This window comes from Echiichthys vipera (genome assembly GCF_963691815.1).
Source record: "Echiichthys vipera genome assembly, chromosome: 9".
Lineage (NCBI taxonomy): Eukaryota > Metazoa > Chordata > Actinopteri > Perciformes > Trachinidae > Echiichthys > Echiichthys vipera.
In genome coordinates, this window is record NC_139834.1 from 14,893,409 (window position 1) to 14,908,577 (window position 15,169).

At 45.4% G+C, this 15,169-nt stretch overlaps 1 protein-coding gene across 1 annotated transcript; it reads left to right on the forward strand.

The window, feature by feature from the left end:
- Window positions 1-270: 270 nt before the first annotated feature.
- On the forward strand, window positions 271-15,108 carry zhx3b (zinc fingers and homeoboxes 3b). Its single transcript, XM_083919488.1, has 7 exons — window positions 271-470; window positions 7,615-8,525; window positions 8,631-8,735; window positions 8,820-10,328; window positions 11,590-12,309; window positions 12,927-13,209; window positions 13,951-15,108. Exons 2-7 carry the CDS (start codon window positions 7,782-7,784, stop codon window positions 13,959-13,961), a joined length of 3,372 nt encoding a protein of 1,123 aa, XP_083775614.1. The 5' UTR covers window positions 271-470; window positions 7,615-7,781; the 3' UTR covers window positions 13,962-15,108.
- The last annotated feature ends 61 nt before the right edge of the window (window positions 15,109-15,169 follow it).

The following is a 15,169-nucleotide window of genomic DNA, read 5'->3' on the forward strand; positions in this document are numbered from 1 at the left end:
AGGTGTGAGTCGTCATAACATCACGTTTAAGCGGGACACCGGGGAGGCTTTTGTCTCTTTCTAACACCTGCCCACGACCCCCATGTATTGTTGGGTCAAAGTCAGGACGGGATGTCTGACTCACTCGTGTTCTCTGCACGTCGGGGCTCAAGCTCTCACGCCAACTCCACCGTCAGTGACGTCTGCGTCACGTGTCCGTATCTTCCCCCGGTACGTCGGTCGTATTTTCCTCCCCTTCACTGCCTGCTTTAACACTGAGAGCCACTCGAAATAAACAAGCGCAAAAGGGGGCTGCCGTGGTGGCGAACCGGTCAGGCTCCATTGTCACGTTTATCACCAGCCTGTGGACAGAGGGGCTTACACCTATAAGTTACCATCAGTGAAGCCCAAACCTCCCGTCAACCTCCTGCAGCTCCACTGAGCCCATATCATTGTAAACTTTTTTATACACTGAGCTCCGACAAAGCGAGGTGAGTGTGGTTTTTATGATACACATTAACACAAAGTGTTCCACCTTTCCCCCAAAACTTGTGCGAGCTATTGTGAAGCCTTACCTTTGCGGGCTGCGCTTTGGCTCAGCCGTGCTGCCCAGCTGCATGTCGCCTGCTTAAAATGGCGACAGCCAACGGGAGGAGAGAGAGTAGTGTTTTGGGCTGGGGGCTTGCCTTTTTCTCCACTCTGAATTGGTTGCAATGCTTAAAACCTATAACGCAGACAAGCCCATAAGTTGTGGCTCACTCCGCCTAACTTGAGCGGAAGATGAACACGCATCATTTTCGGAAATGTTTGACGCTGCTGCGCTCAGGGACTCACGTTACAGCTCAGCAGCCACTCTCTGTTTGTGCCGTTTCACAGAGAAAAAAAAACGCTATTCGCTCTCATTTTCACAAACATGACTTGTTTTATGTAATAGAAGCAATTATATGTCGCTTTGAATTAAAGTCAGACCAATGCTATTTAAGGCAGAATTGATTCAGTCTGTGCTATGAATGGAGAAGTTAGAAATCACGTTGATCAGTCATGACTAATAAGGTTTTTGAGTTGCTCTATGAAAAGTGTGCAAATAATTTGTTATGGTTGAACCACGACCTTATGTTATTAGACATATATATAATTTTATTGTCAGATTAAATGGTTGTGTTCACCTACTGATTTAAAATCAATGCGGACTCACTTTTCTAAACTTATCACCAGCATAAGCTCATGCAAGTTCATGCTTTATTCCATGTTGCCTAACAGTCAGCAAGATGTGCCTTAGTTATTTATTTTGTCAGTGTTGTCATGCGTGTGTGACTTCAGGGATTAGAGCAACGCTTTCCCAGACAGCTAGTTTGTGTCTGATGTCCACGTGAGTCCCAGGCATAAGCAAGCAGCCTAATCCACCTATCTGTTTATTACCCACAGCCTGTTTCCATGGTTGTGTTGATGATAAAAATGGAGAAAAACAACTGTTTATTTGGCTTTGTGGAATTTTTGTAGGATTTGTCAATTGATACAAAGGTGTATTATTATTATTATTTTTATTATTATTATGCCCCGTCTTGCTGTATTACATAGTTTTGCTGTGGTGATGCTTGAGCTCAGTGGCTGTGCATCTCATTGAACAGTCTCATTTACCACCACCCCCCCCCCTTTCTCCTTCTCCATTTCTTTCCCTCAGTTTTAGGTTTGCCTCTGACACAGGTTGAGCTGCTGCTTTAATCAGTTGCACATAGTGAAATCTTATTTTGGCCTTGCGCTTCAGTTGATCTTGAGAATCTTTTTTCCTCTTTTCCAGTTTTCTTTTTTAAACAATCTAATGACGACTGAATGAAACTGAGCAAACCTTTATGTGTGTGTCAGTCCTTCAGTAATGACTTTTCATCAGTGAGTTTTTGACCTAAGTATTGACTATTTAATTCCAGATCCTGACCAAGTATGACCACAAAAAACAGAGTCAGCATGCTACTCAAGAGCATTTTCGCAATCTTGGTTGGGTGGGAGAGAGCTGTTTGATCCACTCACACGTCCAGAGCGAGCAGGTTTGGGTCAGCAGCAGTAGCAGCCTCCTGCTCTGCTTGGCTGGTTAACAGCTTGTGATGTCAGCCATTTTAGATTGGACAGCACAGAGCATGGTGCTCCGCCATTTTTCTCTCCCTCCCTTCTCAGCAACCCAGTTTAAACGCATGCACTGGCAATGGCCATAGCTATGTAGCCGTTTGCAACCCACGCAGCCATCCGCTCCCTGACCTGAGAGCAGCCCAAGAGGGACTCAAGAGCAGATGGAATGACACTGAAGGAACACGGCCATTGAGGTTTCACTATTGTTGCCAGTGTTGTATAATGACTGAAATGGTAGTGGAAAGTTCAGATGCACAAAAAATGTATGGCGTGTAAGAGTGGTGAGCTGTGTTTGTCAGCAGATGCTTAAGTGAGTGAAACCCTGGAGTTGATTGACAGGAGGAGGTTAGTTGGAGTCATGTCTGTCTTTAAAGTGGAAAGGAAATTCAGTTACTGGCAAGACGTTTGTGTTTTGGGACGGAAGAAAGCAAGGCGAAGGATTTCTGTTTTGGTGTAGACTTTATAATTAGCTTGAATACTCTTGGAGATAGGGGAAAGAGATAACATTTGCCAAATGTATCCATGCCTGTGTTGCCCACAGTGAATACAGGAGACCTGAATGCCAAACACAAGAGCTGCAGAGAGCGAGGTAGATGTCTGGACAGGAAGTTGAGCGCTGAGAAGAAGGTATACTTCCCTGCAAGAGGAAATTCATTTTTTCAATCTTTCTGTCATTTACTTTCACACACACACACACACACAGGCCCAAATACACACGAGTATGACCAGGACATATACAAACGCATTATGGATGGAGCGATGTCAGAGTGAGGGGGCTGCCTCACAGGATGGCATTCTGAGTAGTTGGTGGTTCAGCGTCTTGCTCAAAGGCACCTCTGCAGTGCCCGGAGGCGAACTGGCATCTTTCCAGTCCACATTCCTTACGTGGTCCCATGCAGGGAGTCGACTCGGCAACCCCCGACACACACACACACAAAAAACTGTGGTACTGCCGCCCCAGTAACAGGAACAAACGCCATCAACCCCCGGCCAATAGCGTGCCTTGGTGACGGCGACCACACCTAGCCAGGAGACATCAACACCGCGTGAGGGAGGCACTGAAATAGGAGCAGGGCAGGGACTCTCCAAATACCACTCACAGGGGTGTGTGGAACAAACAAGCAAGAGCCAGGGACTGGATGGCATAGAAGATGTGTTTGTGCGTGTAGGTCTGAGTAACCATGTGTGTTTACCCACACGCATGTGCTTTAGAGAAATGAGCTGGTGAGAGAGAGAGAGGGGGGGGGGGGGTAGGAGGTGGTTGCCATGGGGACAGTAACACACCAGTGGCGCTGCCGACCTGTCTCCCTGGGCCAAACTTGCTTGGAGAGGGAGGAGAAGAAGGAACGGAGGGAGGGAAGGAGGGAAGGAAGCAGAGGGTGTAAAGACGGTTGGAGAGGGAGGGGGAGTAAGGGTGAAGAGGCAGGGGAAGAGGGAGGAAAAAAAGAGTATAAGCAAGAAACGGAGCAAGAGAGGAAAAGGTTGCCTGTGTTGTACACCTAGAGAACAATTTGTAGATATCAACATTACACCTGTATTCTCAGCTTGGTGAGGAGTAGTTTAGTTAGCATGCAGCTACGCTCTGCAGCCAAGCTGTAGGATTTCGTGTGTGCGTGCGTGCGTGCGTGCGTGCGTGCGTGCGTGCGTGTGTGTGTGTGTGTGCGTGCGTGCGTGTGTGTGTGCTATTATTGGCCTGTTCTGAGTGGATATAGCCCCGGCCTAGACAAGAGTCAGGCCAAGGGATGAAAGGAAATCAAGCTGTGCCGAGCCATTGACGAGGCGAAGATAATATAGGTTTTGATTCAAGAGGACAAAAACATTGTCTTTGTGTGTCACTGGGAGATCTCTGACTCTCACACAGAAAAAAATGGCAGCCTCACTACCTCAGTAAACAAGCTTCACACACAGGCATGTAGGCAGCCACCCCCGCACGCCACATACACACACAAACGCAAGCACACATGCTCCCTCGCCCAGCGCCCACCCCACCTCCCTTCTTTCTACTCCTAAATCTCACAGGAAACCCACTCATGCAAATGCTGACACATATAACAGACACAAACCCACCATCACCACATGGTCAGCCAACGTATGTGCAGCATTCAAATTAAAGTTAGCGGCCGATGCGCTCATACCAGTGAGTCAATAGACCTCGTCTGAGCTTGGCATTGCTGAGACATGAGCTGCCCATTTTCGACTCGCCGATAATAGCTCAGCTTGCATTGTGCATTGTTTCGGCCCTCACCTGTCTGAGGCCTGTGGGTCTCTGAAGGTTACTCACCCTGTAGAGGCAAAACCTTTGTCTGCAGACACAGTTGTGGTTCTTGATTTTTTTTTTTTTCTCTTATGCATCACATCAGTGTGTGATGGGAACTTTGTCGCCATTCTAGCACTTTTCAGTCTCACTGGCTGTTGCTATGTGGACATTTTAAATACTTTGCGACACTTTACGTGTTCACTTTTTTGTATGACCCTGAGGTGTGTGTGTGTGTGTGTGTGTGTGTGTGCGCGCACATACAGACACTGAAGCTGAACTTTAGGTTATGTCCACTGGCTGAAGAGCTCGGGTTGGAACATTCCAGGCTTTGCTGTGAGGAGGGAGGGAGGAAGGGGAAGCAAGCAAGGGCTGTGATTGTAGTTCGGAGCAAGAAGGGGGCGTTGAAGAGCGGGGGTTAGCAGGGTGGAGTGGTGTTGGCTGGTTGGAGGGGGGTATCGGGGAGGAAAATTCCTCACTGAAACACCTCAGTGCTTCCTCCATGACAGTTAACACCCCTCCTTCCCTTGCCTCCTCACCCCAAACCGGCTGCCCATCCCCCACCATCCTCTCCCGTTTGCTGTCTTTCTCCTCTACTCTCCTCTCCTCTCACTTGCCCACCCACACCCATTAGAACCACGTGATGGATGGCTGAGACTGCCCACCCATAAGCCTTTTGTTGGTCATGTGACCAGCCTGCCTTGGCAGAGAGGTGCCCCCTGATGTAGAACTGAATGGCAGGGGGGTAGGAGGGGTGCACAACAACCCAAACTTAGGGCAGTTACTCTTTTTAGGGGGTTCTCGGGGGAACAAGGGGCATCACGTTCCCCTCACAGTCACAAACTTCATTTGCTTGTTAACCCCTCACACCCAGGTCCAAAGAGTCTCTCAGTGGTGACTGAACAGGCTTTGGTACCATGGCATTACATATCCAATCAATAGCAGACAAATATCTAAGGAAGATATTATTGATTGGAGCAAAGAAAGCTATAACAAGGAAATGGCTACAACCCAACACATCAACACTGGAAGACTGGAAAGGGATTGTTTACGAAATCTACATCATGGAGAGACTAAGTCCGCACTCACACTGTCCATCCGTACCGGGCCCGAGTATGTTGCAAGGCTAAAGTCTAGTTCGTTTGACCGTTGTGAGTGCGTCTAGGCGCGGTACGCTTGGCGGTCACGGTCCGGTTCTGACCTCATTTTATGTGCGCCTGTTTGGACATAGAAAAAAGAAGGACAGACCATGCACGGACATTTAAAACAATGGCGGCGAAAGGTTCACGTTGGTGGGATGCGGAGGTGGAGTGTTTACTGCAGATTTGGTCAGAAAAACCACAAAGGGGGGCAAGTACCCTAAAGCACGGGGCGAGGGTACGGATGGACAGTTTGAGTGCGCCCTGACATTTGCTCTAAAATTGCATTCGGAGAATTTTAAGAGTTGGTGGTCAAAATGGATCAGATATATAAGATCACGGAGACCTTAACTGCATTAAGTACCTCTATTACACAGCTTGAAGTACCAGTCTATTAATCTTGATGGAAAAATTAGTAAATGTGACTTTCTTTGTTCGAATGTTCCTATTTTATACAGTACATTGTAAAGTGAAAAGGTCAGTAATAGCTTGGAAAATATGTAAGTACAATTATACAGAGCTAAGCAAAATCATGAATTTGGACGTGTGTAACTTGCTGAAATGACTTTCTGTTTCTCCCTGATAAAAATCAAATAAAAAAAACAATTAGATGCGAAAAAATTCAAGGTTTATAAATTCCAGAAAAGTTGTGAAGAAAATTAGATAATTAAACTGTTGATAAATGCTCATGAAGTTACTACCTAAGTCTTACATTGATAGAAACTGAGGTTGCCAGCTTTTGAATGCAGGAAAGTGAACTTAGTATACCTTCGCCCAGTTAAGTGTGTAAAAGGGCATCTGTCACTCCCCAGTCTGGTGAGGGCTGATGGGGCTTTGAGGTTATATACCATGAACCACCTTTGTGTTGCAAAGTGAGACTGTGTGTTTGCGGGAACAAGAGAAAGAAAGCATTTTCCATTAAAAAAGTCATATTTGATTGGTGGGTGGTTAGTTGATTGTTGACACTGACTTGATTCTGCTCACCTGATGGGGAGACGGTGCTGCTCTGCTTAGTCCTGAAGCTAGTCCCAGATCAGTTTAACATTTGCATGGGACTGCTCTGTTTGTGCATCGGAAGAGGGTAAGGTTATTTTTCGATTTGGGCTGCCTACCAGAAAAGCTGCATTTGGTTTGGATTTGTTAGTAAAGTTTCTTTGCATAGGGAGGGGCAGGAAAGGTTTTAGGGTTTTCCTGTTGAACTTCTTTGAGCCGTTTAACTTTTTGTGAGCTTTTGCTGCTCTGTGCGTGAGGTGTCATGTCGGTGCAGAGTGATTGGGAGAGTTATTACCCTGGAGCTGTCCTACCAATGCTGCATCACTAACTCTGTGAGAGGGAGGGCAAAACGCCTCCACAGGAAGCTTCGCCATTTTGTATGGAGACAAAGGATCTATTTGAAGAATAAAAAATGTAAGATTCACATCCTCATGCAGGACTGCGTTTTTCTATATCTATGCCGTCTGTGCCAGTGTTGAACGAGAACGCCGTCTTTCCGAAGAACATCTGTTGAACCACCCACTTGAACAACTGTAATGTAGACAATATCTTAAGCAACACATTCACAAATGGATATTTCTGTGTCAATCTTTATAAAGGTGTTCAGTGGAGCTATAGAGCCTCTGGATTATAAAAAAAAAATACAGAATGTGCTCTCTCTGTGGGGGTGTGTCTGAACGAGGGGAAGTGAGACAGAGTTGTGTGGGGGAGGGGAAAGAAGGGGGTAGGACAGGAGCTCTCCAAAAGAGCCTTCAGTGAAGAAGCAGACTGAGCTTGTTTGAATGCCCTCATAAAATAGATGAGTTTCATGGGACAGGGGAGGTGAGGAGAAGACTTGATTTTTTTTTTTTTAAATTAAAGATTTACACCAGATTTTAAAGGCTTCAGTTGAATCTTTTCACAAGGTCTTACTATCACCTGTGCTGTTGATGATTTACCTGGAAACATCTAGCCGTGCATGATTTTCTTCCAGCTGAAAGGAAACTGGCTTATACTGGGTAGTGTAAGATATCCCATCTTATTTCTTCTCCTCGCAATCTGTTCTCCCTCTCACATGTCTTTCCTTATTTGTACTTGAAATTCAAACCATGACTTGAACTAATATGTGTTACCCTCTCTCATTTTCAGGTTTTCCCTTTTACATTTGCAGTGAGAGGTACAAGTGGACCTATGGACGCGTCCCGCTGTCCTCCTCCCCCCACGCCTGGTCTATAGGCAACCAGAAACCACTCATATTCTAACTCACACCCCATTTTCTGCCATTTGACCAACCCTCCCCACCCTGCAGTCACACCATGGCCAGCAAGAGGAAGTCTACTACTCCTTGTATGATCCCCAGCAAAATCATACACCTACCAGATGAGGTTGAACGGGACTCTCCAGTTCTTGTCCGTCAATCCAGGATTTCTGGAGGGGGCTGGCATAGCCCGCTGGACTCAGGAGAGTCTTACAAACCAGAGGCGGGGGATGCTGTCAAAGATGATGCTGGCACTTACACCTGTAAGCCTTGTAACTTTGAAACACACGACCTTAACTTGTTCTTGGACCACGTGTACTCCGGGCACCCAGACTTCCGTGCGGACCCTGGCTTCTTTTGCATGAGCTGCGGGGTTTCAGCACCCAAGTTTGAAGGCCTGGCCTTGCATAATGCCAGGGTTCACCCCAGCACATTGAACACGACTCTGAAGCTGAGGAAGAGGGACAGGAGAGTAGTGGTGGAGCAGAATCTGGTGATTGGGGCAGAGACGGGAAAGGATAGCGAGATCTCCATCACCAAAACCCCCATTATGAGGATGCTGAAGGGAAAATCAGAGTCTAAACGGATAGTGGTGTCTCACCCAGTCTCTGATGAGCCTTCCTCAGACCCACACACTATCTCTGCATCCAGACAGACTGAAAGAAAAGAGCCTGCTGCAGTGACAGTCACCCATGTTCCCACAATTGTCCACAATGGAACGACCAAGGTCACGCTGCCCTCAGCAATCCAGATAGTCAACGGTTCTGGAGCATTACCAGTGCTCAAGAGTCCCATCACACAGGTAGGTGGTAGTTAATTTTATCTTTTCATTTGACTGTTTTGGGGAAGTTTGCTTAGATTTTTATTTAAATTAGATAAGTTAATTAAGAATTTTATTTTCTTATAGGTGGTCTCAGTGGTTCAAAGCAGAGGCTTTCATCAATCTGCGCCAACCACAGCCTCCTCAAATATTTCTTCTGCTTCATATTCAACCTCCAAAAGTCTCCCCAAGGTTATTTTTAATTAATCAATGTAACAAAGTTTCTATTAAACAGTAATTAAAGATCAAATAACATAATCTCCCCCGCCCCCCCAGGTGATGATTCCTTTGAGCAGCATCCCTACCTACAGTGCCTCCATGGACTCCTCTTCCTTCTTAAAGACCTCCTTCAGCAAGTTCCCATACCCTACAAAAGCGGAGCTCTGCTACCTGACTGTTGTCACAAAGTTCCCTGAAGAGCAGATCAAGATCTGGTTCACGGCCCAGAGACTCAAACAAGGCATCAGCTGGTCTCCCGAGGAGATCGAGGAGGCCAGGAGGAAGATGTTCAACACTATCATCCAGACTGCACCTTCCAGCTCGCATAGTCAGACCCACAGTCACCAAAGCCCAGCCCAACACACAATCACAGTCCTGCCTGCCTCACTGGGGGCTGCTGGGATTCCTCACATCCTGCAGGGCTCTCTTGTTAGCCAAGGAGGGGTAATCGTCACGCAGCCTGTAATGGCAAACGGTATCCAGGTCAGTAGTACTCCCGTGGCCCTGGCTGTCACACCTAAGCCCCAGGCGGCAGCTCGCCCCATGATGCAGGCCCGACCTTCTGCCGCCCTTGTGGCAGACAAAGGCATCAGCATGGTGGTAGGGACGGTGGGCAGTAGCAGCACTGGAAGCACCATCATTAGCAGCAGTAATAGCAGTAGGAGTGGGAGAGGAGGCATTAGCAGCATTATCACTAGCAGTCAAGCAAGTGTCATCAACCTTAGTCTAGGAAGCAGTGCCAAAGGTAAACATAGCAGTGCTAATGCAGACTGCAATAACAAGAGCAATAGTACTGTCACCAGCCATGTAAATGCTAAGAACATTAATATCAGCAAAGCAAACAACCCCAGCATTGTGAAGAGTGACAGCAAAGTAACCACAGAGAGCAGTAACAGCAAAACAGGCATTGATGTACAGAAGAGCAAAGATACCAACGGTAGCAGCAACAAAAACGACACAACTGGCATAAGCACAGACAATGTCGACCCCACCACCGGTGACTCTCCAAACATCCAAATGGAGGAGGCATCTTCCCCTGCCTCCAAGTCTTCTTCCCCAGCCCCTCCAAGCAGCACACCTGGCTCTCGGACACCCGTTAACACGTTCCTGGACCCCAGTTTTTACAAGGGCAAGAAATCTCAGGAGCAGCTCAACACTCTAAAGGACAGTTTCCAGGCCAGCCAGTTTCCCGACCAGGAGGAGGTGGACCGCCTCATCACTCTGACTGGGCTCACGGTTAGAGAAGTGCGCAAGTGGTTCAGTGACCGCCGGTACCACTTTCGCAACCTCAAAGGTCCACGCTCTAGCACAGGTGGACAGAATAAGTCTGGCACTGCAGCGGCATCAGGGAGCGGTTCAAGTACGCCAGCGGGCAGTGCCACCCCTGTCGATTTGTCTGAAAGCAGCAGCAACTCTGGTGCAAAAACGCCCCAGCACAGCTCTGCACCCCTGAGTCCAACTACACCACAGACACCCACCTCTCCCACCACACCTTCCCGCCGACACCCCAGACCTCCGTCTCCTGATTTCACAGCTATCCGCTACAAGGAGAGAGAACCTCGTCAGGTGAGACAGTACCCCGGGTGTGTAATAAGCGCTGGGCATAAAATGCTGAATAGGCTGTTCAGGTTGACAAATTGTTTTCCATGTGATGACTGTTATTATGAAGTCATTTCTTACTTTTTTCAATTACAGGGGTATTCCACTGATACTTGCACACCAAAATCTGTTTACAAGTCTTGGTGGAGTATTAATTGCATTAATAAAGTCTTTCAAGCTCCAGAGGGAGATGCACGAAATCTGATTAATGCAGCATTGGCTGGGGCTGAAGACTTATGTGGAGTTGAAGAGATTGATTGATTTATTTTCATGTGACCATCCCACATGGCTTTACAAGACACCAAAATTGCCATTGCGGCGTTTTAAACATTTTATTACATTTAATTTCCTTACTAAATTACAGGTTATTTTACAGCTTGGTCCTAAACAAAATATTCTTCCTTCTCTCCCAAGCTTGGCAAATAAACTCTGCTACAAAATATGTTCCCTTCCTGAAGCAGTCAAGTTTTTCATAGTCATCCAGCCAAAAGACATCAACATAAATGGAGGTCATTTGACTAAAAAAATACATCCCTTATGTCTTTGTAAACAGGACAGTAAAACAAAAAATTAACCTCATTCTCAGTTCCAACTAGCTCATTCACTCGCGCTAATGGATCTTGGGTGTAACTGTGCACATAGGATCTCTGTCTTTTGTTAAAATGATATGATTAGTAATTTGGTTTACACTATATAATATATAACAGGCCATTTGTCTCTGTAAATGAGAAACACTTTGCTCCTAATCTAAATATAAAAAAGTAACCTGAAATTAATAACATTGTATGAATAAAATTAGGATTTCACCTCATTAGCCCAGGGACCTCTGTAGCCTACTCTCTGTTCCAAGCTACATTAGTCGCTGATAGCTTAACACACATATCTCGGGTAAAAAATCACCTGGCGTTAGTGATGGTATTTTGAATTTGAGCGATAGTGTTCTAGGGTTTAAAAAAAAGCTCATCATGGGTCCACTATAATGGAGTGGAGTGCAGTACGGAATCAGTGGTGTACTCCTTATTAATAAACTGTTCATTCTATAAAGTGACACATGCCCATCTTCATCTTTAAATGAAAATAAGACAAATGATCAAACTGGAAGAGCTGGAACCAAAGACTGTTGACTTGAATTAATAATCAAAAATCCAAATTGTTGCTGATTCATTTTCTGGTTGATTCTACTGCATTCATCCAGGTTTTTGACCTTGTCAGTTTCTGTATTGTGTAGTTAAAGGCTCTAGAGGCCAGTTTTGTCCAGGACCCTGACCCAGCAGGAGAGGAAGTGGACAGACTGAGATGTGAGACCAAGATGACCAGAAGGGAGATCCATGGCTGGTTCGCTGACAGGAGGAAGAGAGTGGCCGCTGAGAAAAAGAAAGAGGAGGCGGAGCGAGCAATGAGACTGGAGATGGAAGTTGATGGGGAGGAGAGACAGAAAGAGGACGGTTCAGGCGAACTGAAAGTTAACCCTATTAAAATAAACCTGAAGATGCTCAAGGTGACGGAGGCCAATGGCAAAGCAGAGAGTGATGGGTTGGAAAGCCCGCTTCAGTCCAGCAACACACCCACATCCTCCCCAGGCCCCACTCCATCCTCCACCCCCAAACCATCCCAATCTTCCACGCCGACACCCAAACCATCCCACTCCCCCAAACCCACAACCATCCGAGGTAAGAAGACAGCGGAGCAGCTGCAGTTGCTCAAACAAATGTACGCCCGTACTCAGTGGCCCAGCGCTACTCAGTATGATGAACTGATCTCAGCCACTGGACTGCCCAGACCCGAGGTAGTGCGCTGGTTTGGAGACTGTCGTTACATGCAGAAGAACAGCCAGCTGAAGTGGCTGGAGGCTCACCAGAACACTGCCCTGGAAGAAGACCTCCAGAAGGGGAACTCACAGATTCTCCAGGCTCACCACGACATCCACGGCAGCCTGGAGGAGTCAAAGGTATTGACAAAAGCAAGTCGTGTTTACGCATGTTCTGGAGCAGTTCAGTGGGTAACACCTTGAACCTGAGATGCAAATGTTAAATCTTTGCTGCTATTATGAAAGATTTGAGTCTTAACACATTTTCACTTTAGCTAACTAGGTTATTTTGTGGACTTAAATGCAAATTGATAGGAAGGCATTGACTTTCACTTCCTAATTACACAAGTGTGTATCAGTGGCAGCAGCATAATTCAGCTCAGTAAATCAATTTGGTTGATTTGTTTTCTGATTTTTTGTTTTTTTGTTTTTTCGAGTTCAAAACAAAAAATGTAGCCATTTTAGTAGCTATGTTATGCAAGTTTTATTTATAGTAAACCAAATCAGTTCAGCGTTGACTGATTTTAAAAGCAAAGTCATACCTTTTTGATTATGAAGCATATATTTGCAGTTTATTTACCCATTTTCTAATTGTGCTATTGTATCACTATGTTTTTAGAATTTACCATAATCTGGTAATTTTCACTTGTGGTCACAGTGGGCCACTTTAATGAGGTGAATGGAACAGGCCAAACCTCTGCAATGCCTGTCTTTTAAGGTGGAGCTGTGTGTTAACACAGTTTATTCTTTATGCACAGTTGCAGGAACTGGCTCAGGCTAGTGGTTTAACAGCAGACCTGGTGCGGCATTGGTTCTCCACCAAGGTGTCTTTGCCACTATCGGACCAAACGGCAGCTGCTCCTGCGACAGAATCAAGACCGGTTTCCCCAGACGCAGCAAATGAGCCGCAAACAACAGGATCCTCCCCCCTGGAGCCGCAGCCTGGAGGAGGGACAGAGGAGAAAATGGAGCAGTCAGTGTGTGGTGTCGCCACAGAAGCAGAGGAGGCCAACGCTGACAAGACTGTGAATTCTACTAAAGGTAGTCTTCATGTCTGGAGTAGTCTTTTGTGTGATACGTACAATAATAAGACTGAATAAGCAGAGTATTAATAACATTGTAACCAACAGTTATTTTCATTGTGGATTAATCCACCAATTATTTTCTTGATTAATCTATTATTGTCATAATGACAAAATGAAATAAGGGCATTCACATGCCCAAGGTGATTTCTTCATGCTAATTTTTTTCTGTCTAAAAGTTCATTAAATTTACTGTCGTAAATAACAAAGGAAAGCAGCAGTTCTTCACATCTGAGGAGCTGGAACCAGAAAGCGTTTGAAATATTTGCTTGAAAAATGACTGAAACCATGAATTGATTATCAGAATAGTTGCAGATTTACTTTTCTTTCGATTGACTGATCGTTTTATGAATTGATCGTCGATAAAGTAAAATTAAATATGGTTAACTAACTATTTAGGCTATAAGTTAATCCAATTTAATAATGTTCTTGATTGTAAAGGGGAAAAACTGGTTGTTAAATGATGACAATTAAAGATGAATCATAACCATAACATGTGTAATTGTCTCTCAGGTGAAACATGAAAACATCATTTATTAGACATGCTGCAACAGGCATGTGGTGTCTGCCACTTGTACACTGTGTATAATCACATTTACCACATTTATCATCATATAACATTTATGCTTGTTGTTCTCTGGAGCATGTTGTCAGGGTGATGGAATTTATTATATATTTTTTTATTTTTTTATTCCCACAGGAACCGATTGAAGGGGCCTTTTCTTTTGTTTGAGGATGGGGGTCACAACGCAGGTGGTCTTTGTGTCGGTAGTGTGAGGAAAAGACGGCAGATGCGGTTGTAACAGGATCACTGGATGGATATGGACCTTGAAAACCATCCTCACCCATCTCTCTCCCTTCTCACACCCCTAGAGGTAGGCATGACCTCCCCCCACTACGTGAGATGGATGCTAAAGCCACTAACACCCCCCCCCCTCCTCCATTCCTATCCATCCACCTACTTCCTGCCCTCCTTGTGTCTACCCCTCCGCTACACAGACCTTCTCAAGTATCCTCCCGTCCGCCATTTTCCCCTCAGAAGGAAGTTCCAGTAGAGACTGAAGTGCAGGAGTGGATGTGGTGGAAGGAGGGGCCAGGCTGACTGCGTTTTTCTGCCATGTTTGTTCCGCCTGCCTGCTGTGATGGGAGAAAGAAAGAAAAAAAACTGGAGGAGGGGAAAAAAGGGAAAAGTGTGGTGGGACCTCAGCAGATGTTGATCTGGTGTGGGGGGTTCAGTGTTTGGACAGTTATCGACCAAATCAACCCTCAGACGAGGATGGACGGAGTGTTGACAGACTCTTCATAGTTTGTTTTGGGGTACGAAAAACTGCACAGCTCTTGGCTACAGGGTGCTTGCCTTAAAGTAAATCTTCACAATCCCTTTTTCCACCAACTTGCACTCATACACTTTGACTTCATACTTGCAGCTTACTTTATATGTGCTAGCTAGGCTGTTCATAGTGTCTTATGTGAAACACAGCACTGATGTCCGTTTGATCATGTCATTTCTTTGGACATCTTTGTACTTTTCATTTCTTATCTGTACATATTTTTGGTTAAATAGGACATTGTCCAGTTTGGGAGAGAAAAAAGTCTGTAATTATGTCATCCAAAGAGGGCAAGCACCATGTTGTGTTCTAACAAAAAAAGCAACACAATATAGTAGACTATATGGAATCTGGTTTGTGTTGTAGCATCAAGTGCTTCTTTACGTCACTGATGTGTACGTACATTTGTTTTTATGGAACTTTCCTATGAAATATATTTGACTGTAGAAGAACTGTGAACTTTAACCAGAGTTCCATACTTAGCTTGATGTATAATTTTTACAGATCGTATTTGCAGAATAAAATAATGTAATAAATTTGTGGCTTCAAGAGTCCTCGTGGTGTACAATTATAGTAGGGTGGTGGTACTAC

What these genes read in the sequence shown, in the direction of transcription:
- zhx3b (XM_083919488.1), top strand. Translation starts at nt 7,782, where the DNA reads ATGGCCAGCAAGAGGAAGTCTACTACTCCTTGTATGATCCCCAGCAAA. An exon ending in TCAAGAGTCCCATCACACAG is followed by an intron (nt 8,526 to 8,630) that starts GTAGGTGGTAGT and finishes ATTTTCTTATAG; the next exon opens with GTGGTCTCAGTGGTTCAAAG. An exon ending in CCTCCAAAAGTCTCCCCAAG is followed by an intron (nt 8,736 to 8,819) that starts GTTATTTTTAAT and finishes CCGCCCCCCCAG; the next exon opens with GTGATGATTCCTTTGAGCAG.